A 25,785-nucleotide genomic window follows, 5' to 3' on the forward strand; every position below is an offset into this window, starting at 1 on the left:
ACTCCCTACATAGGCAGATCAATAAACCCAGTGGTGAGAGGACTTGTCGGTGTTAGGACATGGCTACGCTTGCAGATGTAGAGCGCTTTGAGTTAAACCCGCCTTCGGAGAGCGCAGTAGGGAAAGCGCTGCCGTCTGTCCACACTGACTGCTTCAAGCGCGCTGGCGGGGCCGCATTTGCAGCAGTATTGGGAGCGGTGCATCATGGGCAGCTATCCCAGCGTGCAAGTGACTGCAACCTGCTTTTCAAATGGGGGGGGTGGAGTGTGACAGGGAGCATGTGTGTATGTGGGGGGAGAGAGTGGGTTTTTGGGGGGCTGAGAGCAGGTCAGCATGCTGTCTTGTAAGTTCAGACAGCAGCAGACCCTTCCCCCCTCAACCTCCCCCCCCCCCCGGGGTGGGTGTCTGTCTCTCTCGCACACACCATTCCATGCTAATGGTTGCTTTGTCTCAGAGCAGATAAGCAGCCGGCTGTCAGAAACAGGAACTTTCAAAGGGCATTTCCGCATTCCTGCAGCGATTAAAAAAAACTACGACAAGAGTGGCCACTTGACTTAAGGGGATTGTGGGATGTTTCCGGAGGCTGATCAGAGCGCAGTAATGCAACACCTCGTTCACGCTGAAGCCCAGGCGTTCCAGCCAAGACGCAGCAAACGTTAATCTTCTTGCCGAGGTGGAATACCAGGAGCGCTCTACATGCCTTGCCAGTGTGGACAGGAAGTGAGCTAGGGCGCCCGGGGCTGCTTTAATGCGCTGTAGCCACGCCCTTAGGCTTGTTCAGTGTTCTGCCCTAGCCTCTGATCAACCCTTCCTGCAACTCCTCACAAGGGCTCTTGACTTGACAAAACCTTTTACAAAAGGCACAAAGCACCAGCCTTTGTTTCAAGAGAGGCCAAGATAAACACAGCCGCTTATTTCACTTGCTAGGGAACTGTCTTCCGGCTGTCTCAACTGTTGGGGTGTGAGCAGTGAGGAAAACTCCCTCCCCCTCCAGAGTGTTTTTCGAAAAACCAGAATTGCAGAGTGTTCAGTCATGATTTTTACTGCCCCCAAGAATGCTCCATGTTTCCTTTCCGCAGCCTAGCAAAAAAGGATTTCTGCCTTGGGTGAAAAGGTCATGAAAAGCTCCACCATGGGGAGGCACTACGAATTGGACCCGGGCTCCTTCCCAACTCCGCTAGTGACTTCCTGTGTGGCTTCACTGGTTAGTCTGGCCAGGCATCATGTCTGGCGCTGTGCTGGATGTTAACTTGCCTGCATGAGACTTTTCCACCCCTACTCCCTTTCCCTAAGAGGAAGGGAAGGCTTGATGTGCTTTCAGAGCCCTACTGGTACTGGGCAGCACCACCAGGGTGGGAAGGATGGTCTAGTGCAGCATTTCCAAGATGGTGAGTTGTGGGGAAGGTTTTCAGTGGGTCATAGGCCAGGTGCAGACAGGTGGCCTCAGGAAGGTGGGGGGGTGGAGAGCAAGCCCATCCTGCACACATCCTCCAGTGGAAACTCCTGTGCCATGGGGCTGGCCCTGATTCTCGTCGTCCTCCCCCTCACCAAGTGGTTCAAACTGGGCACCAGGCTCACAATGCTACTTGTTCAACCCCACCCACCTCAGCCTCCCTTCTGGGCTGGGATTAGGCCCACAGTGCAGGGGCGGAGAGTGCTGCTGAGCGTGGTTGGTGCCCCCTCAGTGGGGCGAGGAGAAGGACACTGGCCTGTGGCTTTGTGGGAGCCCCCATGAACTTGGACCCAGTGTGGATCACAAAATAGACTGTGTGGTTGGTGGGTCGCTGAAGTAAAGTTTGGGAACCTCTGCTCTAGCAGCTAGGATGTTGGAGTGGGATTAGACCCAGGTTCAGTTCCTTGCTCTGCCATAGAATCCCTGCATGATCTTGAGGAAGCTTCATCATCTACCTGTGCTTCAATTCCCCATCTCTGCAACGGAGAGAACCCTTCCCCTTCTCCCACAGGCCTGTGGTGAGGGTAAAATCCATTAATGTTTGAGATGCTCCGACAGGACAGTGAGTTCTGGAAGTCCCTATACAGACCATCTCAGCTCCTGTCCCCTAAACAGTTTTGTCTTATGTCCCGCTGAGCGAGTGGTGGTGCTGCCCCCCTTTGAGAACAGGTAGGCCAGATGGTGTCATAGGTTCTCCTTTGTTCATATGACTGCTAGGTTAGTGTGTGAACTGACCTTGCTGTGCAGGGCCAAGGGAGCTATTGGTGGGCTTGGTGCATCTGGCTCTCTAAGTGAAAGGAGACAAAACCCTTTTCCCTGAGGTGTTTGAGGACTGTGGAGTTCTTGCAGCTCTCTGCTCCCTTTGCTGCATTAACAGGCCCTTCTGGCACTGAGAAGGACCCACTTTTGGATCAGTGGTTGCTCTGTTTGTGCACAGGAATTGGGGCTGAAACCACAAGTTACCTGGTGTCTGGGAGTGTTTGAGGAGGATTAGTTGAACTGAAGGGGAGGGGAACTAGAGAAAAAGGAAGACAGGGGTCTTTGAAAATTTTACCCTAAGTCCCACTGATTTTTTTCTTTTTTCTAGGAGGTTTGAGCTCCTAGTTGCTCTTAAAATCTTACCCAGAAGCTTTTAACTTGCCTAGCAAGTGTGATGAGAATATCTTAGAAAATGCCCTGGCTTGCTGGAGAGAGATGCTGCATTTTGAGCAATAACTTTTGAGTAAAGGGAGACAAATACCCTTTGAACTGAGAGCCACTGGCCTCGGTCTCTTCTCCACTCCCCACCCTCTGTGTGTGTTTGTGTTTAAAAGGGGCACTGTCAACAGCAACTAGTGCACAGATGTGCTACTTGTAAGTAAATTGGCTGTGTCTCTGTGGAGAAGGAAGCCCACAGGAGGCAGCAGGATGAGACCAGAGATGGGACCTGTACGCTTCTTTTGCTAGCCTGGGAAGACCACTGAAAACTCAACCCACACATCTACATCAATACTGGAGTATTTTTTTTTTTTTCCCCCAGCTATCAAAGTGAGCTGCGTTGGATCTTGTGGCGTGTCCAACAAGGTCAATGACACCGCGTGGACTGTGGAGGAGCAGTACTTTAACAGCACACTCTCGCTGGCGGATAAAGGTAAGATCAACAAGGGAAGGGGATATGGGTGAATGGAGAACTGTCTGATTAGTTGGAAGGGTCCTTCCCTTTGGATACCTTTTTGGACAGGTTTTTTATTATGATGTAGGTTCCGCATGTGTGCACCAACAAGATACCTAATGCCTCCATCTCCTGAAATACCCCGAGATTGAAACTGGCTCAGCTGCATGCAAAGTACAGGTGACTTCATGTTAGCTGGGCTATATGCAAGACGGCTAGGCCTTGTCTACACTATGCAGAAAGGCCTTGGAATCCCAGTACAATACAGCACCTGCCTCAAGTGGCTTTCGGACATTGCTTGCAACATCTGGGCCAACGTCTCTAGCTCATGCCTGGTTAGGACCAATGCAGTGTACAGTGGTTTCTCTCTGGTGCAGTCAGAGTCGACAGGTGTTGCAGCTACACCTGTTTTGCACAATGTCTTCAGAAACTACAAAGGCCCTGCTTACCACTTCAGTGCTGGATCTTATAGGAAGGTTGCTTCAGGAACCGCAGAATGCACTGGCCCTAACCATAGGGATGAGGTGTAGGGAGTCCCTGTAGCAGTGCTAGAATTGTTGTAAGAACGAAGTCCCTGCAATGCTTCCCTCGCTTAGCAGATGCACACCCCGTGTGTGTGTGCATGTTAGCTCCTGGCATATATTGCTGCCACAAGTCAGAATGACTTGGGTGTGCTCCAGGGACTCTGCGTTTGAATGAATGCTGCCTTTCAGCCACTAAATAGGTCAGTACACCACAAATAATTCACGCTGTATCTAGGCTTCCATTGAAACCGATCGGTACCAGCATTCACCTGCCACAGCAGCGTATCAAGTTGTAACTTATATACCGAAGTGTGTTGTGTGTGGCAAGGAAACAAACTAATGGGCCTTCAGAGGCCTCATCTCCTAGTAGGAAATAGACAAGAGGCAGTAAAACAGGACTGACAGCTTTTGCTAAGTCGGCAGTTTGCAAGCAGAGCTTTTAACACATGCTGAAGAAAGGTCGGCTATATCCTGCAGTGTTTCTTGGGATAAACTTCTCTCCATCCCAGACCCTAGGGGTGAAGAGGAACCATCAGGGTTACTTTCCTGTTGGCTTGGCACACGGATCAATAAGCTGGAGGAGTGGGTTGAATCACAGCTTTTGTTTTCCACATGCAGCATGGGTTGCGGGGGGAGTAGGAAAAGCCCCCCTGTCTTCCTTGGAAATGGCCCAGAACAAAGCCAGACAGTGCATACAGCAGGCTGGTGAATATCTGGGCTGCCGAATCCCAAAGGGCTTTACAAAGCACTCCAGGTAAAACAGCCCTAAGTGAGTTGAGAGCTGGATGCTTTCTGCACGTGGACTGTAGGGCTTTTGGCTGGCTTAAGACTCCATTTAAGTCACTTTAAAGTGGTTACAGGTTAAAGTCTGAGCATTGGAGCGTGGTGGGTTTTGTTTTTTTTTTTTTTTCATGCCAATGATTTCTGTGAGGATCCTGCATCTGAATGACTGTCTGCTGCTCTGGAAAAGCTTAACCATGTAGCAGCAGATAGGGAAATTGAGCTGCATGGATTGTGTGACTTTGAAGTGTCCCAACCCCAGAAGTTCAATTGAGGGATTCAGGCAAAATAAGCAAATGCATTCTGTCCTAGCAGTGCTGTTGCCATCAGGCATCCTCCCGTTTTGTTGGAATAAAGACGGGGGAGACTGAAGCCCACAAATACCAAGGGAAGGCAGAACTGCCTGCTGGGGGTCTGCATTGCCTGTGAAACTTGCCCTCTGTGGAATCTTTGAATCGTTGTCTAGGGAGGAACCGTCATACCTGCACTTCTGTCCTGTTACTCTCAAAGTAGAGGAAAACGGTGTGGCCCTTGGGATCCTTGGAGCCTCTAAATTAGGGCTCCCCTGCACTAACCTGTGGGGTGGAGGAAGGAATGCAAATCCCTGGCACAGATGGGGAATGGGCTGTTGAAGTCATGACAAAGCTCAGATTTTTTTAATGTCTCCAGAATGAGCAAAGAGACTTCAGCTGCTTTGGAAATCCAGGCTGAAGAGTTAGCTGCCCAGTTCCCACTGAGTTTCACTGAGGGGTGGGTGCCCTGCTTCTTGGGCTCAGTTGAAAAGCCCAACCAGTGTCCTTAAAATCTCTAAAATCGGGTAACTGTGTCTTGGCTAACATTGACCGAGGATAGGAGGCACCTGGGAGTCAGAACTCCCTGGAGTCTGTCCCAAGCTGTGGCCACAGACAAGCTGTGGACACGAGTTCACTTAAGACCTGATTTATCTTTCGAGGTGTTGAATGCTTACAACTCCAGTTCAGGACCATGGGGAGCTGGAAGTGCTCAACACCTGTGAAAACAGACCTTATGGCCTGTCTTTCACGTCATCCTTCTTTTCTGTGCACTTAATACAGAGCTCGCAGGGGTGTCTGTGTTGAATTAGATTTTTGTAAGGGGCTTTGGGATGCACCAAAAAGTGCTAGAGAAAGGTAAAGTCAAATCCTAGTTTTGGTGACTTTCCTACAATTTGTTCATTGTTTAATCTGCTAAGTAGAAAGGACTGTCTGAGCAAGGCAGCTAAAAAACAGCCAGTGCATGAATACCTGTCAAAGGTATTGGAAGGTGTGCTCAGCTACCTACAGAGGAGTTGAATATTCTCCCTATTTTTATAGATTTGGAAACTGAGGTGAAAGGTCAAGTCACTTGCTTAGAACTGGTGGCGTGGATTGGCAGATTCGGCATTACAGGGACTTGGGTATAAGAACCAGATCACATAGGACTCTGCTGTGTAACCATGGGTGTGTCACTATGTTTGCAGCATTGTAGTGGCCGTGTTGGTCCCACGGTGGGTGAAGTAATGTCTTTTATTGGACATTGGAATAGACCAAGATCTGTCAGTGATCTTTGCCTATTCCTCAGGCATAAATAATGCTGTACAGTGCTTTTTAAATAAGACTTAGTACTGAGGCCTGGGCAGTCATTTTAGGTGAATGTAGCACTCGTGACCTCCTGCCTCCCGTCCCTTTTGCTCATTTCCCTAGAGCAGAGGTGGGCAGATTACAGCCTGCGGGACTGTCCTGCCCAGCCCCTGAGCTCCTGGCCCAGGAGGCTGTCCCCCGCAGTCACACCACCGCGAGTGCAATGCTCTGGGCAGCGGGGCTGCAGAGCCCGGCCTGACCCGGTGCTCTGTGCTGCGCGGCTGCCTATCCTGGTGCAGCCACGCCACCGGCGCTCCAGGCAGTGCAGTAAGGGAGCAGGGACTCGGGGGTTGGATAGAGGGCAGGGGAGTTTGGGGAGTGGTCAGGGGCGTGGATAGGGGTCGGGGTGGTCAGAGGGCAGCAAATGGGGGCAGGGATCCGGGGGGGGGGGGTAGTCGGGAAGGGGAGGAGGGGTTGGATGGGGCGGGGGACAGGGATTAGTGTGTCGGTGGACGGGGCGAGGGTCCGGGGGGGGGTGGCAGTCGGGGGGGGGGGGGGGGGGGGGGTTGGGTGGGGTGGGACAGTTAGGGGTTGAGGGGTCCAGGGGTGGTCAGGGAGAAGGAGTGGTTGGATGGGGCAGGAGTCCCAGGGGGGCTGTCAGAAAGTGGGGGTTGGATGGGGTGGCAGAGGGCAGTTAGGGGCAGGAGATCTGGGGGTGGTTGGGGGACCAAGAGAAGGGGGGGGTGGATGGGGCAGGAGTCCCCGGGGGGCTGTCAGGGAACAGGGGGTTTTGGATGGGGCAGGGGTCCCCAGGGCACTGTCAGGGGGTGAGAAGTTGGGGGGTTGGATAGGGGGTGGGGGCTGGGCCATGCCTGGCTGTTGGGGGAAGCACAGCCTCCCCTAACCGGCCCTCCATACAATTTCAGAAACCTGATGCAGCCCTCAGGCCAAAAAATTTGCCTGCCCCTGCCCAGAGCATGTTACTTGTGCTAGGACACTAGTTTCACCTGCCAGCATCTGTCTTTCTTGCCAATCTTTGTGCTGGAGGATTTTGAAAGTGCCGGTCTATTTTCCACACTGGAACAGGAACAAACATTTCAGCAAAAAGTCCATCATTTCTTTTAATAATAATAATAAAAAAAGCAGCCATTTTAAAATGGCGTCTCTCACAGGCAAACCTCATAGAGGAAAAAGTCTTAGCATAGGTACTTTTATTCATAACTCCAAAAATGTTATTGATCTGAGTTCACGCTTTCATAAACTGAAAAATGACTGAACTTGTAGAGCTGTCATCTTAGTGGTCCAGAGTTAAATGTTGCACACCTGTTCAGATCACACAGGGTGGATGTTTGTGTGTCAACTGCCAGCCCTGTAGACTCCACTTGAGATCTGAGGGTCAAGCTGGGCACTTTGAGGCTTGCCTGCCATTGCCAGGAATAGTGGTCTGTGGTGGCTTTTTTTGCAGTTGGCACTTACCCATCGGTTTGTTTGATGCATGATGAAGAGAATGCAGCTTATTCGCCGGTAGCTGTTGGTTCTGCAGGGCTAGCTGGCGTAAAAAGCAAAAGCAAATGGTTTTGTCATAAAGTCAGCAGATGCGTCTCAAAAATGCACCGGGAGCAGATCTGTTGAGTAATAAGATGGTTTAGCTATTTATTGCTATTCAACTGCTTCTAAAGCAGTCATTAGTCACTTCACCTCACTCCCCACACACCTGTCACTTATTCGGCTGTCTTGCAAATTTGTAGTACAGTTATGGAAAGAGGCTTAGTACTATTTTGAATAGAAATTCACAGCTGAGTACCAGCTAGTCATCTCCATGACATCCAGCTGTATTATTGACATCTCAGAACCACAGTGGCACCATCAGTTGCTATCACCCAGGAAGTGTCAGACACTGAGGCCCTGGCTGTGCCGTCATGTACGTGCTTCCTACAGAGACGGGGAGTTTTTCCATCCCTGTCGTTTAATCCACAGGAGAAGGTGTGTGTGTTTGTTTGTTTCCTCCATTGACCCAGCCAGGCCTACACCAGGAGTTAGGTCGGCATAGCTACGGCATTCAAGGGGTATGAATTTTTCACACTTCTCTGTGTGTGTGTGTGTGTGTGTGTGTGTGTGTGTGTAAAACCCACAGCCTCATGGGTGTGGTGCTCTGTCCCATCTAGACCGAGACCACTTAGAGAGAGTGCTAGGGCTGTAGAGCAGACTCAAAGGGCCATGTGGCTTTTAGCTCATGCAACAGAGCAGTGGTCCCCACCCTTTGTGGGAATAGCGTATTCCTATTCCCAGAAGACTGTGGCGGGTGCCAGACACCCCACCGCCAAGAAGCGGCACCACCGAAATGCTGCCAAGCAACTGCAAGGCTTCTCGGCAGCATTTCAGCGGGTGGTTCTCCGGTGGCTGTGCTTGGCGGCACGGTGTCCTGCGGGTGCACACAACTGCCCCGACGGGCACCATGGCGCCCGCAGGCACTGCATGGGGGACCCCTGCAAGAGAGGCTCATGCATTTCGCTCCAGAGGTTCCAGGTTTGATCCCACCTGCCGATGACCGGGGTCTGTCGGTGTTGCATGCGCACCATTTGGTGCATTACTCCACTGACCATCTGTTCCCGTTCTGCCCTGCCTTCCCAAGCAGACCTTCTGATGAGGCAGGCTCTGCTTTCCAACTCCTAGATCTAGTTACCTCCTGCTCAGCTGCTGTCCCCTTTGTCATTGGCTTGGAGTTGAGGTACAGTCCTGTGGAAACAAACCGTAGATTTGAATATGCATAACTTCTACTCATTGTGCGAGCCTGCTATGTAGTGCGACATTCCCAACTGTCTGCCAAAGGCGAAATAATGAGTTTCAGGCCCTTTTGAAATGGTTAACCATCTTCTGGCTATAAGGAAGTAGGAGTGGGGAGGAAGGACAAACAGCTCTTTGTGTAGGATCTTTGCTAAGGGCAGCATTTGCTGGGTGTTCACTGTTAAATGAATGGTATGTGCTAGAACTGCAGACTCACTGTTACCCATCCCACCTGGACGACTGTGGATTGATTGCAGCAGAAGCAGGCTGTAAGGGAAAAGCTGGTACCTCAAGGTGGTAGAGAATGAAACTAGATTGGCATTGTGTGTTTGTGCTTCCATTTGCATCTTGGCTCTGTGTTCAGACAGTGCAACAAACTCGCTTGGTGAGCTCTGCAGTCCAAGTTCTCAAGCTTGAGCAAGCTGACGTCTTCTCTTCCCCTTTAAGTAACGTGTCTGTGTCTCCGGTTATCTCACCCCTCTGTCCTATGGGCGCACAGTGCGAGCCATACAGCTTTTTATTTTGATACCTAGGCAGATCCAGCATGACAGACTGTCCCCTTCTTTATCTGATGACCATGCCTATATTGACAGGTTTCAGAGTAACAGCTGTGTTAGTCTGTATTCGTAAAAAGAAAAGGAGGACTAGTGGCACCTTAGAGACTAACCAATTTATTAGAGCATAAGCTTTCATGACCCACAGCTCACTTCATCGGATGCAGTGAGCCGTAGCTCACGAAAGCTTATGCTCAAATAAAATGGTTAGTCGCTAAGGTGCCACTAGTCCTCCTTTTCTTAATGCCTATATTATAAACAGCTAAACAGGAAGGAATCTCCAATTTTCCATTCATTTGGCTGCTTTTCTCTTCTTTATCCCTGCCTCTGCATGTGCCGGAGGAAGGTGTGTGACTTCGAAATACTGTCTGGGTTATTCAGAGTACAGTGCCTCGGGACATGCCAGGAAGCATACCCGTACCCATAATCAGGAAGTGGGTTAGGTTCCTCTTCCTGGCCTATGCTCATGCTTTGTGCATTGTCTGGGGGAAATGCCCCCCACCTCCCTGGATGCTGAAGCAAACAAGAAGCTATTCTGATGAGCAAAAAAGAACCCCTAGAAGGGACGGCTGAGTAGACTAGGATGGTCCTGTCCTTGTGTGTTTAGAAGTCAGTTGACAGCCTAGTACTTAAAAGGAAACTGCAGACAAACAGCCTGTGCTCTCTGCTCCCCTGTGATGTACAAAGGTGCCCCTGGAGTTCTTGTTCCCATCTCCTGGCTCAGGAGAACCCTTGAGCCTGAATTTCCATCTTCTGGTGGGAGGACTTCAGCTGGAGCTCTGGAAGACCATCATGGTGGCTTCATGTGAGGCTGAAGCCTGGGCGTCAGCTTCCCTATCAAGCTGAGAACCACTGCTTATGTACCACTGTGGGCTGCATATGCAACTCTGTTACGTGAGCCGCATCCACACAATATCTATACTACCTGGATGGCCCTGAGGATGTCACATGGGCCGCAGCTATGTGCTGACTGGGCCGCAAGTGGCCCGGGGCCACCACCGGTTGAGAGCCTCTGCTGTAGGGGGAGAGGGAGGGAATGTAAAGTTTAATGAGGGTGGGTTGGCCTGGAGTTGAGTTTCAGCCAAGCGAGTAACACTACTGAGGCCTTCCAGTTGGCAGGCAGGAGGGGAGAGCCTTCCTCTGAAGGCTTTCTTGGCTCTGGAATGTTTCCCCTCTTTCTGTGGGTTGCCTATGCAAAGTCAGCCCATGTGCAACTTCCCCTCCCCTTGACAGAATTCTGCAAAAATGCAGGCTAAAAACCAGGGGACAATGAGAGCTGGAGTTCTTGTGGCTATTGACTTTATTGCCATGCCTTATGGGGTGGTGTGTGTGTCCTGGGTGGGTTGTTTTTTTTTTTTTGTTTGGTGTATATTTACATACATTTCTGGAACCAAGGACTAGAGTTGCAACTACACCCTAAACTGTGCATCCCTTCTGCTCCCTCTCCCCCTGCCCCACGCTATTAGGGGTCCGGGTTGCTGGGAAAGCTGATGCCCAGGTTTGGGTTTCCCATAAATCAGTTTTGGAGAGGCCTGAACAGTGAATGAAGTTCCCTGTGGGTCTAATGAAAGACGACCAAGCAGAGGAAAGCTAGTCCTATGGCTCTAACTGCTCCTGGACACTGGATCGTCTCTTTAAACCATCTTCAGCTCTCCATCCGAGGTCTCTGTCACCGCTCTTTCTGTATCCCTGCTGCTCAGCGCTACCCTCCCTATGGAATAACCCCCAATCTTTGGGGATCCCTCGACAACAGCTGCATTGTTTCCATTGGGAAAGGCACAAGCTGGGCAGGCCGCTGAGCTGTGTAAAAGCTCCTTGACCTTTAACCAGTTGTATCTTAACTCCCAGCCCTCCCAAACCCCCTCACTGGGGAGCAGCTTGGGGAGAATGTGGTGAAGCAGCAGGCGGTGGAAAGCAGCCAAGAGACAAGACTTTCCAAAGTCTCCCATCTGCACATTTGTCCTCCCTCCCTCCTGCCCAACCCAGACTCCCTCCTAAGACCCATAGGTACTAATTTGGAGTGTTTCTGGAACTGGGATGGGCAGGAAGAACAGCCCCTGGGAGTTGAGTAACCAGCAAGAATGTGGCTGAAAAGTGATCTGATCAAGGCATCTAACCTGTCTTCCCTCTCTTCCACACCTTCCCCCCCCCCCCCCCCCCCCCCGCTTTGTTCTAAACAATCTGGTCACCCAGTCTGTTGTGACTTTATTCCAGATTCCTGAGTGGGGCCAGGAGGTCAGGCTGCCACCCCCTGCATGGAAGTGGGGTGGCAGATGAGATGCTTGCATTCAAAGCAGTGGAAAAAAATCTGGCTCTTCTCCAGCATTCGTACTTCTCACTCTTGCAAGAATCCAGTTTATCAAGCCTGACAGCAGGTTTGTTCCAATTCAGGGGAAACCCAGCAGGTGGGCTGCAAGGCCAGGTTGCAAACAGATCTCGCCTCTTTCAGGGAACAGTTTTCTCTCTAACAGTTCAGCCTCATGCGCCTCCTCCTCCCCCCCCTTGTAATCGGGAGCGGGGGAAACATGAATTCAGGGAGATGCTCCCCAGGGTAAATAAAATCCCTGGGAAGTGCAGAGGAAGCCAATCAGTCTCTCTCCTCCCTCTCCCCCCTCAAAAAAGCCACAAGCTTGAGGATTTTAGACTGGACAAATATTTTCGAACACTAGTGCTGTCAGCCTGGAAGGCCCCTCTGTCTGCACCTTGTTAGGGAAACTGCAACAGCTCTGCAAAAACAACCTTTGAAACTGGCCAGCAGTCTCTAAGATGCCATTGTAAGTAGCCTGCCATCATCTTTGTTTCCCCAACCTCCACCCACACACCCCTCCTGGAAAGCAGTGGGGGGCTGAAAATCTTGTTTCCATAGGCTTTAGGCCTCATTTAAACACACTGGGGGTGGAGGGGAGAGTGCATGTGTGGGGGCGGTTTGTACTGACCATAACTATTTTGGTTTGGGGTAACTTACTTAGCTTCATGCTATTTTAGTTTAATAATATGTTGAAATGCAGAACCTTTTACACTCGTGCAACTGCATCCATTCTACAGTGTGGTCCACCTTAAAACAGGGGTGCTCAAACTTTTTCTTTCTGAGGCCCCCCACAACATGCTATAAAAACTCCAGGCCCAGGGGGACACTCGGGGCTCTGGGCAGGAGGCATAGGTGTAGTTTGACTTCTCTTTGGGGGGCAGGGGCCAGCAGGGCTTGGGCCACTTCTGCACAGTGGGGTCTGGTGAGAGAGCGCCACCTCCACCCCCGACTCACCTCAGCAGGCCGCCCAGCCTGTCTGGGCTGTGTGGATGGGGGCGTAACCAAAAATTATAACTCAGAAGGTGGGGGGGGCTCAGTTCAAAAAGTTTTTTAAAAGTGCTCAGGGTGCAGGGAGAGGTAGCTAGGGCCTGGGTAGTGGTGGTGGGGGGCGGGGGAGCTTAGGGTTCAGGGAAGGGGTGTGCCAGGAGGGCTCCCCTGTGGTCCCTGTTTCCAAAGGGCTCTGCCAGCCTCAGAGTCAGGTCCCCCACTCAGACAGCTCGTGAGCAAAGGGGGCTGGGAGCCGAGGAGTAGCTTCAACCCCCTGCAGCAGCAGGAGAGAAGGAAAGCCGTGGCTGCCTACTCCATGGCACCAGCCAGAGCAGCAGCTGCCTGCACTGCCTCGCCTCTGGTTTCCTGCCTCTGACCTGGGCAGGGAGAGAAGGGGGAGGTGTGGAGCTGCCCCAGGACTGTCCTGCTCTTTCACTGTAGTTTTCTGGGGGAGCTACACCCCCTGTGCCCATCAACTCCCAGCTTCAACCCCATGGGGGGGCAGTGTGTGCTAGGGATTGGGGAGTGGGCTCCTGGCTTCAGCCCCCCGGGAGGTGCTTGGGCTCTGGGTTTTAGCCATGGGGCTGGCCTGCTTGAAAGGATTTGCGGACCCCCTGTTGAGAACTGCTGCCTTAAACCATACTGGTCTCAAATGCAGTTAAAGCAGTAAAGAAAGACGCTCTTGAATGGTGACGGGGAAGATGACCCTTGTTGTTAAAGACAATGTGTAAACTTTGTTAGTTTATTTTTAAAAAGCTAGTTCTGTCTTTCACAGCAAGATGATGTTGCTCTGGGCAGGGTGCGTGAGAGGGAATCACTGGCATTTACTTAAAATCTCACCGGAACTGAAAGTAGGTTTGAACTCGCTCCGTCTGTAGCTATGTCGGAGTCAGAAACGGGCTTGTGGCTTGCTGTGGTTTGAAGAGCCATGCACTCGGTGTGGGATCGCACGCTGCGCTCTGTAGCCTGCGTCTGTTTGCACGAACATGTGACTTAATGGGCTCTGATTTTTTTTCACATAAAAAGCCACTGGAAACTGGTGAGTGACCCAGGTGACTTGAAATGGAATCGGGCAGGAGGCTTTCCGAGATCTCTCTGGCTTCTGCTCTTTGCTTGAGCACACACTGAGTGAGGTCATCTCCCTCTGACTACAGTGTTGCCCTTTAATGGAGCTTAGTTAAATGTCTGCTTTCAATAGTGAGGTAAAGGAGCATTTGCAGACACTCTTGCTTGGTTTGGCTTTTGTGGTTTCTCTTCAGCTTGGACTCTTGCTTATTTCCTGTTTTGTGCATTAAATGGGTGGCGTTGCTCTTGTATGACTCCCTGAGCACTGGTGGGGAGCGCACTAGTATTTATAAACCAGCAATATCTGAGGCATTAAGTGAATCCATCATGTTGGTCGCAATGTTCCCTCTAATTTTTGACAGGCCGTGCACGCAAAAAAATTTTTCTGTGCAAATTGTTATGCTTCCCTGCAAATTTTTGTGTGCACGGGGTTTAGGATCTGTGTGTGCGCGCGCACAGCTTAGAGGGAACAGTGGTCGGTAGAATCCATCATGTCAGCTGGTCCCATTAAGCTGGGCAGCCTGTGTAGAGCTGCCTACTTGTGAAATTCCCCAAGAGGACTGCAGCTCCCACTTGCCGTCCATGTGCGATTCTGGGCTCGCTCTTGCTGGGGAGGAGCAGATGGACCCGCACATGCCTGTTCTGAGCGGCAGGTGTAAAAACCATTCCCGCTCCAAGAGCAGGGACGCTTCCAGGGGAGGTGGTGGTGGCATGAGTCTCAGCAGAGTTTTCTCCTCTCAAACCTGGTCTCGGTCTATATAATGCCTTGACCAAGAGGATGTTCTGTGGCAGTGCAGGGTTGAAGAAATCATAACTGACACCTGCATCTCCTGAGAGACTGAGTACAGACAGCCCAGCCCAGAGGGGAGGGTGTGAAGGCACAGGTGGACTTAAATCACCTTTTGTTGCCTGGATTCTGCCAAAACTGCTGGTTGGCACCGTTCTCAATTGTCCCTTGCAGCGCTACGGCTTCTTTCCCTCCTGCTGTGCGCCGTCCACCAGCAGCTGCAAGGGGGAGCAGCATAGAGCCCCCTACACATGCTCAGTGCTGCTGTTCTCGTGGCCTGGGTATGCCACCCAAGCAATGTATGGGGGGCTAGAGCAGTGTAGTATAGTTCGTTTTCAATAGGTTTTAAAGGGCGGGCTGACTGGCTACTGAAATGCCATGGGGTCTCTGTGCCGGGCTCAGAAATAACTTCCATCTAACATGCGCCCAAGGCCTCTGAGCAACAGCATGAGTGGTTAAAGCACCGGACTGGGGCTTAGGAGACCTATTCCCAGCTCTGCTACTGATTCTACTGGATGACCTTGGGCAAGTCACTTCATCTCCTCCTGCCTCAGGTTTCCCCATCTGTTTTTATTTAAAAAAAAAAAAAAAGGGGGGGGGGCATTAAGTATCGCTCTCTTCATCAGATCCCAAAGCACTGCACAAAGGCTAGTGGTTTTATGCTATCTGATGGCTGCAGTCCCAGAGTGGCTAGGAAAAGGAGGACTTGTGGCACCTTAGACTAACAAATGTATTTGAGCATAAGCTTGGATAAGAGCGGATAGGTGCTCCCATCATACATACGCTCACTGCAGTGAGCAGCTTCACCGGGAACAGAGTGGCACCTCTAGAGACAGTCCCTCCAGCTCTGGCCTGGAAAGAAAGTGTAGAGGGAGCAGCCGTTCATACGCTGTCTTCCTTCCCGTTGATCCGCTGAGCCACTAAGTCGCCCCATATGCTGTGATCCAGGGGAGCAAGAATCTGAGGCCCTTGGGCTTGGCCCCAGGCAGCTGTAGCACAAGGCTGGGGGCAAGCCCTGACCTTGTGGTAACTTACAGCAAGCAATTTACAAGGAGCTGCTGCTGCTCCTGGTAAGGGAAGGTGGATGAACTGAAGACCACATTTAATCTGAAAGCCTGCGAGGTGGGAAGCCCACTGGCTGCCTCTCCCGATTTATAGTAACCTAGAGGAGAGCGGCTACTCTTGCTGAGATGCCCTATGATTTATTATTTGTATTACCATAGTGCCTAGGGGCTCTAGTCCTAGGTTCGGACCCCATGGTGCCAGGTACCCTGCAAACACAGAACAAAAACCCTAGTGTCTTGCAACATAGCAGAACTTTGGCTCCTTCCCACTATCTTTTGGGGCCCTGCCAAAAGCTTGAAGTTCTGATGCCTACCGAGAAGCAAGAAGCTTTGAGTGGAATCCACTAGACCTGGAAGAGAATTCTTGCTGGGGCAGAGCCATGCTAACAACACTGTAAATACCAGGAGTCTGCAGGAGCCCCTCTCTCCTCTAATGAAATCTTTGGAGATGGAGGGCTAATTACAGCATACAGGAGGGTTGTGCTATTGTGATGGGCGGCAGGGGGACCAACAAAAGGCACTGTGTAATTTCTTCCTCTCTGGAGGATTCGGCTGAGCTTGTTTAATGCATCATTCTCTAATAAGTAGCCTGAGAGAAATTACCATATTGCCAGGCCTGTTGTTTGTCAAATAGTCTTGAAAGTCTCTCGCTGCTGCTTTAAACAAAAATGCAGCATTTTTATGCGTTTGGGTGAGAGACTGCCATGCTAACCACTCTGTGTGTATCCAACTGCCTCCTCTTGCGTGGTGGGGGCAGGGGCGGGGGAGGGCAAGGCTGGTGCCCCAGTCTCTCCAACAAAGAGAGGCCTGAATTTGAAGGTCATGACCTGGCTCTGTTCCATTTGGGCTGTGTCTACGTACAAGGATGACCTACGCTAGGCAAGGCTGAAGTGTTTCTGGTGGTGTGATACACATGCTAACATGACTTCTAAGCTAAATTCCTTGTAATCTGCGTGGCCGTGCAGCAGCCTATTAAGCGCCATGCAGTTGCTCCGGGGACCAGCCAGGAAAGGGGCACCTCAACTCAGGCCTGGACCTGCCGCAGCTGGGGCACCCCTCCCCTGGCCTGGACCTGGACTCAGCCCCAGCCGAGACCTGCTGGGGGAGGGGCTCTCCTCCCCCGGGCTGGACCTGCTGCAGCCAGGGGAGGGGTGCCTCTTTTCTGCCCAGCACCAGTGCTGCTGTGGCAGGAGAGAGCTTGGGGGAGTCCTCTCTTCCCCACTGTAGCCCTGCACCCCAAACCACTTATCCCTGGCCCCACTTCAGAGCCTGCACCCCCAGCTGGAGCTCAGTCCCCTGCCCTAACCCCAAGCCCCCTCCCATGCTCCAAACCCCTCAGCCCCACCCCCACGACATGAATTTTGTTATGTGCACCCATATGGAGGTGATGCATCACACAATTGGTGCACACAACAAAATTCATTCCACACATGGGTGGGAAAAATTAGAGGGAACAGGATCTCTAAGTCCTACGATATCCAAAGCCTTGGTAAATCAGCAATGAAGTGCTGGTGGCATGCCTGGCTCTGTTTTGCCCTGCGACTGCACTAGTAGTGTACTGCATTTCTGCCTTTTCACTTCCCTCTGCGCTGGCACAGGCCTGTGGGCGAGGTTTCAGAAAGCTTTCTTGGAGACCAAAGGTACAGCTGCAGAAGAAATCCAACTTCTCACCACTTCCACTGAGCTGAATGATTGCTCACTGATGATCTGGATGATGGGATTAATTGCACCCTCAGCAAGTTTGCAGATGATACTAAACTGAGAGGAGAGGTAGATACGCTGGAGGGTAGGGATAGGATACAGAGGGACCTAGACAAATTAGAGGATTGGGCCAAAAGAAATCTGATGAGTTTCAACAAGGACAAGTGCAGAGTCCTGCACTTAGGACAGAAGAATCTCTTTTACTGCTACAGACTAGGGACCGAGTGGCTAGGCAGCAGTCCTGCAGAAGAGGACCTAGGGGTTACAGTGGAGGAGAAACTGGATATGAGTCAACAGTGTGCCCTTGTTGCCAAGAAGGCTAACGGCATTTTGGGCTGTATAAGTAGGAGCATTGCCAGCAGATCGAGGGATGTGATCGTTCCCCTCTATTTAGCATTGTTGAGGCTTCATCTGGAGTACTGTGTCCAGTTTTGGGCCCCACACTACAAGAAGGGTGTGGAAAAATTGGAAAACGTCCAGCGGAGGGCAACAAAAATGATTAGGGGACTGGAATACATGATTTATGAGGAGAGGCTGGGGGATCTGGGATTGTTTAGTCTGCAGAAGAGAAAAATGAGGGGAGATTTGATAGCTGCTTTCAACTACTTGAAAGGGGGTTCCAGAGAGGATGGATCTAGACTGTTTTCTCAGTGGTAGCAGATGACAGAATGAGGAGTAATGGTCTCAAGTTGCAGTGGGGGAGGTCTAGGTTGGATATTAGGAAACTTTTTCACTATGAGGGTGGTGAAACACTGGAATGTGTTACCTAGGGAGGTGGTGGAATCTCCTTCCCTAGAAGTTTTTAAGGTCAGACTTGACAAAGCCCTGGCTGGGATGATTTAGTTGGGGATTGGTCCTGCTCTGAGCAGGGGGTTGGACTAGATGACCTCCTGAGGTCCCTTCCAACCCTGATATTCTAGGATTCTGAAGGCTGGCGTGAATGTGCTCTTGCTCTACGCCCAGCAGAAGCTTTGTGAAAAGCAGCCATCAGGTCATTGAGGTGGCTGTGAGGACAGGTAGTGGAGGTTGTTCTGACAATGTGTATGGAGAGCTGGAGACTGAAGCCAGTCCTGCTGCATGGCCACGTACTTCTCTCCCCTCACCACACATCCCCCAATGTTCTTGCAGTAAAGCTGGTTGAGTGCTGGTGGGGCCAGGTTCTTGTCTAGACCCGAGATAAGCAGCATTGGTTGCAGAAATTCAGAACCAAGGAGACGTTTTCTGTACCTTGGGGAGGGGGGAGCTGCTATTAATTAACAGTGACTCTCAAGTTAAACTTGGTTAGCCCGTTTTGCCCACTAATAAAAGCTCCTCTTACCATATTGGGTCCCATCTACACTATGAGAGGGGGAAAAAAGTCACAGCTATGCTCTAGTCATGCCTGACATTAGGAATAACAATACTGTACCTACCTGTGAATAGCACTTTGCATCTGCTCTCAAATGAGTGGGAAAGGTGAGCCACAGGTGAAGTGACTTGCCCAAGGTCACCCACCAGGCCAGCGGCAAAGCTGGGAGACAAATCCAGGACTCCTGTGTCCCCATTGTGGTGCTCTAGCCTCTAATGTGGTTCTGTCTGGCAGATGGAACAAAGTCCTGTCCTCAGACATTGCTCAAGCCTGGGGCTTTGCAGATATATAGGATGGCTTGGGATCGTAGTCTAAACCAGAGGTTCTCAACCTTTAGCTTTCTGAGGTGCCCCCTCCCCTGAACATGCTATTAAAAACTCCATGGCCCACCTGTAGGGGGCTGACTTTAGGGGGTAGCAAGCAGGGCAGTTCCCTGGGGCCCCATACCACGGGGGCCCCCTGCAGAGCTAAATGCTTCAGTTGTAGCCCTGCTTTCTGGTTTATTTTGGCAGGACCCCTTGAAACCTGCTTGCAGCCCCCAGGGGGCCACAGACCCATGGTTGAGAACCACTGGCCTAAACTTTAAACCATGATTTGGTCCTGTCCCACCTGCACTGCAAGACTAATCTGTGTCCAGGAGCAGTGGTTTGTAACCAGGAAACCACAACAACACAGGAGCTTCATGTAATTATAAACCGGTCTGAACTGTCTGCCCAGAGGACAAAACGCTGTGTAACCTCCCCCTCCCTGGAAGGGTGGGGGCCCATGTAAGTAGGGTTGTCACTGATCCTCCCCTTGTCTCCCCTCTAGATCAGCCCCACTTAGCCGCATCAGTACTGCGAGTCATGCTGTTTAAGGGGTGATGCAAAGGTTCTTTCCCTGCCCCTTTTCTTCTCTGGTGCCTGTATGTCTATAGACCAAACAGTTTTTATTCTTCTGGGAATGTGGGGTACTTACAGGCCATTAGATCTTAATTGCTCTGGCAGCCAGTGGACAATGGGGGTCAGCCTGGGTCGTTAGCCTTTAGAGTCTGTGCATCCCACTGCAAGTGGCTGTTACAGCAAGGGTGTTGAGCACATCCAGCCTCATCACGTTGGACAGAAACCCCAAGTCACTATTTGTTAGTGTGTCTACGCAGAGAGAGAACCTGTGACTGGCCCCGGTCAGCTGGCTCAGGCTCTGGGGCTGAGCATCTACACAGACTTTTTTTCCTGCCCCAGGCCATCCATGGCTGTGCCGCAGGTCTTTTCATCCCTGTATAGATGTACCCTGAGAGAACTGCATTGGGCAGTCAGGCCTGCCCCATGGGGAAGAGGGCAGGTGGCTGTTGCAGGAACCCATTTACGAGAGAGCATGATCCTACTGGAATTCTATTTCCATACGCCTCTTGTAGTCCCTGTGCGCTTTGTACACGGGATAGTCTCCTTTTGCCATTCTTCCCTAACCGCGTTCATTCAAGGGTCTAGTGCTTTGCAAAGGCTAGTAGATTAAGAGCTGGTCTACTCACAGGTGGGGTGCACATGTGGTTTTGTTTTCACCAGCATAGCTAAACTGAATCAATTTATCATCAAAGCAAACTTCTAATGTAGCTGCTCTTAAAACTGCTTAACTGTTAACTTGCTGAATTAAAATAAACTGTGTTAGATCCTGCATATTACCCAGTAAGTGCATCGACATTAGAGGCAATTTTCTTCTGACAGTGGCTCGGTGTTCATCTATTCTGCCATGCAAGCGTTCCTGTTCATCTGGCATGTCCAGAATGTATGTCTGCACCTGGACAAGCAGCAGGGGTCAGCACTTCATCCAACGGTCCCTTCCATAGTTCCAGCACCCCTTCAGCCCTTGTTTCTGTGGCATTTAATACTCCTCACTAACTTGGATTTGGTGTCATTGCCTTGGACTTAAGAAGACAAAGTGGCTGCGCCTTGGAAAGGGGGTGCTAGAGGAAGTGTTTGAAAGGCAGCCGCGGTGAAGTCGTAGAACAAGTAGAATCTTGTGTGGACTTAGGCAGCTTGGTCAGTACCAATGGTTCTGTCCAGATCAGGTGCAAAGCCCGTGTGCCTTAGCCACAAATCCTGCACAGAATCAGACACAAGTGTGGATGGCTAAATGGTATGTTTTGGTACCAAAGTGGAAAAGGTATCAAAGCAGTGTGCTAACAGTATTACTCTGATGTCTGCTTCAGACCATAGAAGGCTGGAAGCAGTAGAGATGAGTTTCTCAAAAGATGGCAAGTGTAAAGTGGAGTGACTTTCAGAGAAATGAAGACTGGCCCGTCCACACTACAGCACTATGCGGGTGCAGTGCTGCAGTGACGGAAGGAGTATTTCTGTCAATTTTTGTAGCAAGCCACTTCCCTGAGCAGCAGTAGCTAGGTCCACAGAAGAATTCTTCCATTGACCTAGCCACATCTACACCGGGGTTAGGTTGGTGTAACAGCTCCTGGGAGTGTAGATCAGGGCTAAGAGGAGAGTAGGATACAAAATCAAGGTATGGGGTTGGCTGCATTTGAAGAGATTAGGGGTGGGGCCACTGCAGAAGACAGATGATAGGATGCCAAAGAAAATGATGCAGCTATAATCCAGGTCAGTCAGACCGAGAGGCCGACCACTGACTAGATGGCCACTTCACCTCCCTGTGCCGTAGGTTCCCCATCTGTAAGTGAGGTAATGATATCCACCTCACTTGTATAATGCTCTCTTTGTCGAATCGCCAAGCCCTTCACAAAAGCTAGTATGTATAATATCTGGTGGCGTCAGTCCTAGAGCGGGTAGGCGTGCTCCTCCTAGAAGCCTTCACTAAAATGAGCAGTGTCCATCATACGCAGAGACGGACTCTGAATCAGGGGGGGCTGAATAGAGGAACAGGCAATGGATAGAAACAAATGCAGGCGCTGTACTGGTCCCCGTGTCCCCAAAGACGTTTTGGGATGAGAAGACCCTTTTTAGTGCAGTGATACTCGGACTGAGGCTCAGAAGCTGTAAGTGGCTCTTTAATGTGTCTCCTGCGGCTCTTTGCAGCACATGATGATATTAAAACACTGAGTGATTGGTTAATAATTAAATCAGGATGCGTTTACTATGTTATCAATGTGCATTAAGTTATTAACTTATTTGCTGTAAGAAATTTATATATCAATTAAATATTTGCCCCATCATACTGTTTATAGTACAATAGCCAGCTACTACTGTGGATCTTCTGCGTAATGTTGATTGCTAATTGGACTCCTGAACTGCTGAGCTCGGAGTATCCCTGCATTAGAGACTTGTGTTGGTGGTTATGGTAGAGACCAGAATTGAGGTCCCGTTGCTCTACTAGGCACTGTGCAGAGGAGTAGACCTCCACATGTCCTACTGACCAGCAGTGTCTCCTTGTTTCCTTCTGCTTTCTTCTGTGTTCACCTGTTCTCTTGTCTTACGATCTAAGTATTAAACTCTTTGGGGCAGGGATCATCTCTGTTCTGTTTGCTCGCTCATGGGCACAGTGGGGTCCTGGTCCGTGACGGGTCTCACATACTGCAGTACAAATCACAGACACATGAGGCAGTCCTGCCCAAAGAGCCCTCAATCTAAGGCCTTGTCTATAGGCTATGCATTTCTTTTTATTAGTAAAGCAAAGGTATGAATTTTAATCTAAACTCCTACACTTATGCTGGTGTGTCTCAGATGTGGAGTCTTACTCTGGTACAAGAGTGGTTTTTGGGGTTGGTTGGCTGGGGTGATCAGGGATTTGCTTTCTTATGCTGCTTGGGAAGGGGGTTAAACAAAACCAAAAAAAGCCCCCTTCTACCTGGAGACGTGTTCACACTGGGAGTTCCCCTGGTCTGTCTATACCTGTGTAACTGGTAACACTTCCCCATGTAGACAAGGCCTACATAGATAAGAAAGGCAAAGGGTTGGACAGGACTAGATCACAGGAGCAGAATGATGGCTTGTGAACAGCAGGCTAGTGCTGCAATCTTAATGCGTTGGGTGTGGTCTGGGTAGGAGGAAGGTCTCTCAAAGGAGAGACAAGGGAGTAAAGTGGACAGAGCAATTGGAGTGAGGCTGAGGTGAAGACTGGCTGTGTCTTCACTAGGGTTAAAAAGAAGTCTTAAAGTTAAGACAAGGAAGTTTGTAGTTTTCACACCTGGCTTGCGGGAGGGTTGCTGGTGCCACATGGATCCTTGTGCCCTGAGGGGAGAGCCACTGGTACATGTCTTGTTCCATTAGGCCTGGTCTACCCTTAAAGTTTAGATCGGCATTGCTCGGGTGTGAAAAATTCACTGTTTGTGCCACGGGTTTCCCATCTGTACAGTGGGGATAATAGCACTGTATTAGCTCCCAGGGATGGTGAGGATACATATGCTAAAGATTGTGATAGGTTTGTCTGAGTAGCCCATGTGGGACAGGGCACTGGAGTCTGACCATCTGTTGCTCTTGATGCTGATGGCCTCTTGTGGTTCGTGCTGGAGAACTGGAACGGGGGCCTGGCTGCACCAAATTGCCCTGTGACCGGGAATAGAGCCCAGGCTTCCTGTTGCCCAGATCTGAGTTAACCGTGAGAGCAACTGACCTTTCTAGCCCAGCATCTCTTACTGGATACCCTAGCAAAGTCCAAATCCTTCTTTGAGACAGTGTTGCCATGAGGTAACAATGGCTTAAAACAGGGGTTCGCAACCTGTGGCATGTGTGCCAAAGGTGGCAGGTGAGCTGATTTTCAGTGGCACTCTGCTGCCAGCCAGGGTCCCGGCTGCAGGCCCCGCTCAGCCCGCTGCCGGCCTGGATGGAGCCTGCTGCCTGCCTGGGGTTCCGTCGGGGGGGCCCTGTAAATGTAATATTTTATTACTGGCGCACAAAACCTTAAATTAATGAAGACTTGGCACGCCGCTTCTCAAAGGTTGCTGATCCCTGGCTTAAAACAAACTAAAACCTGTCCCATCGTTACCTCCACTGTAGGATCAAACAGAACGACTGGGATGCAAAGCAGAGAGTCCCTTGTTCCCAGACAAATCCTTAGTTGGCAGTGAATGCAATGAGGAAAACTGTATGAGACCCTGGGACATTGTTCTCTGTGCACAGTAAGACAGTCACAACTGGTGTTTAGCAGAACAACCTTAGTAATAAAGATCAAGCTCCTTCCAGTCTACGGCAGGTCTACGCTACAGAGTTAGGTTGAACTTGTGTCGACCTAACTCTGTAAGCGTCTACACTAGAATGGTGTTCCCGCTGATGTGAGTCACCCACTACACCGACCTAATAACTCCACCTCTGCGAGAGGCGTAGCACTTAGGTCGATGTAGTTAGGGCAACGCAGTGTCTCTGTAGACACTGGGCTACTTACATCGCCTGTTGGCTGACAGCCTGGAGCCCCGACGCTGCCTCCTGGTGTGGGATGGGGAGGGGGAGAGCTCTCACTGGGAGGTGGCAGCAGGGCTCTCCCCTATGAGCTCCCAGTGGGCTCAATTTCACAGCAGGGAACCAACCAGCAATGAAATTGACATTCTTGTCAGTTTCATGGCTGAAACTTTTTTGCATTTGGTCTGGGTCTCCAGCTGTCAGCCCCAGAGCCTGTGGTCTACAGCTGTCAGCCCAGCCAGAGACCAAATGTGACATAACCAGCTCCCTGATGTGAACTGGAGCTGTCAGCTGTCAGTGCCTCACACTCAGGCTGTCAGTCGGTGCACATGCTCCTAGTGAGGACACGTACCACTGCCAGAAGCAGGGTAGCGTGGACATCATCAGCCAATTTAATTACTGCGGTGGCTTTTGATTTCCACACTAATTTTGTAGTGTAGACAAGCCATTCTTCCCCTCAAGAGTCTGTAGGGGAGACGTTTCAAAGGCCACAAGTTCTTCAACCTGGAGGAAAAGCTGCCGCAGGTGGAATCCTCATCACTGAGCCCTGCTAATCCAGCTGCCTCTGCTGCATAATGACTTTCTCGGAAGTATTTTTAGCTTCATGTAAATGTCAAGAAAAGCTTTTGTGTCTGCACAAACTACACCCTTTGTTCAGGCTTCTGGAAATCCTAAGTTAATCACTTGCTGAGGATGCTAACTTTCTTAACCCCTTTGTGCAGACTAGACAGTCTCTCCAGAGGAGACTCTGGGTATCCAAGATGGAATGGGTGGGAGGGGGAAGAAATGGGGTTGAATTTGTGGGCTTTGCTTTCAAGACCTGCTTCACACAGCCTCTGACGGGGGGGGGCGGCAATCCACACATAGGTTCCCTTAAAACACTCTTGTTCCAGACCGCAGGTGGGCACTTCCCATGTTGCTCTCCAAACACATCTCTCGGCCCTGCTGGTTCCATGTAACAAGACTTTTGACATCAGGCTGCGGACTAAAGAGGAAACCTCCCCTTTTTTGTATCTAAGGGAAAAACTTTTTAGTTAAAATTGGCTCTTAAAGGTTGCTCAGGGAGCACAATTAATACAAGTAAGATCAAGAACAATTTTCTTATGGTGGTGCCCAAAGGCCCCAGTTAGGGAATTGGGGGAGCTATGGGGAGAATGGGAGTGTCTGTCTCTCTCCCACTTCTCATGATCCATGCAGTGCTTGTCATCTAAGCCTTCCTCCTACCAGCAGGTCCCCCAGACTGACTGCCCGGCAGTCAGCGAGTGACAGCTGCTGGTGGATGTGAGATGCAGAAGCAGCAATGAAGCACAGGACAAAACTTGTCACCACTGACTCTGGACTCTGCTCCTGGCAAAGTGTGCTGTGTGCAGAGAGGGTGGATGGAGCCATCCTGTCCTGTCACCAGTGTGGCATCAACAAGAGGAGAGCAATCCGCTTGCTTCCAGGAACAGGGCTGTTCCCTCTCCTCTTTGGAATTCCACTAGGGTGCATCTGCCCAAATCTATCTTGCACTGTGGACTTGCCTTCAACAGGAATAAACCAGAAGAGTGGCCAGTGTTGGATCACATTAGCCCGGTCTACTAGTGCCTGAGCAAAGCTTTATCCCCTTCAGGCGGGGTATCTACTGCACATCCTCCACCAGGGTGAAGAAGGCTGCTTCTTCCCCTTCCCATCTCCCGGGGGCTTCAGGGAAGGGACCACAGAAGCTAAGCCACACTGGCATGAGGTGGGATGGTGAGTCATGGGACTCCAGCCATCCGGGCTATACGGAGTTAGTGGAGATTACCCTTGTACGTTTCTCTGCAATAGCCTGTTGCCTCTCCCCCACACCTGCCTCCCAACTCTGCTCCCTCCCTGGCATTGGGG

The 25,785-nt window shown here is 50.8% G+C and overlaps 1 protein-coding gene across 1 annotated transcript in view; it reads left to right on the forward strand.

The window, feature by feature from the left end:
• The window catches only part of ARRDC1 (arrestin domain containing 1), a 68,024-nt gene that overhangs the window by 24,219 nt on the left and 18,020 nt on the right, over positions 1 to 25,785 (forward strand). The window contains exon 2 of the mRNA XM_037879470.2: positions 2,973 to 3,083. Within this exon, the coding sequence (XP_037735398.1) occupies positions 2,973 to 3,083 (111 nt within the window). The remainder of the gene's footprint in view (positions 1 to 2,972; positions 3,084 to 25,785) is intronic.

Source organism: Chelonia mydas, chromosome 16 (genome assembly GCF_015237465.2).
Source record: "Chelonia mydas isolate rCheMyd1 chromosome 16, rCheMyd1.pri.v2, whole genome shotgun sequence".
NCBI lineage: Eukaryota > Metazoa > Chordata > Testudines > Cheloniidae > Chelonia > Chelonia mydas.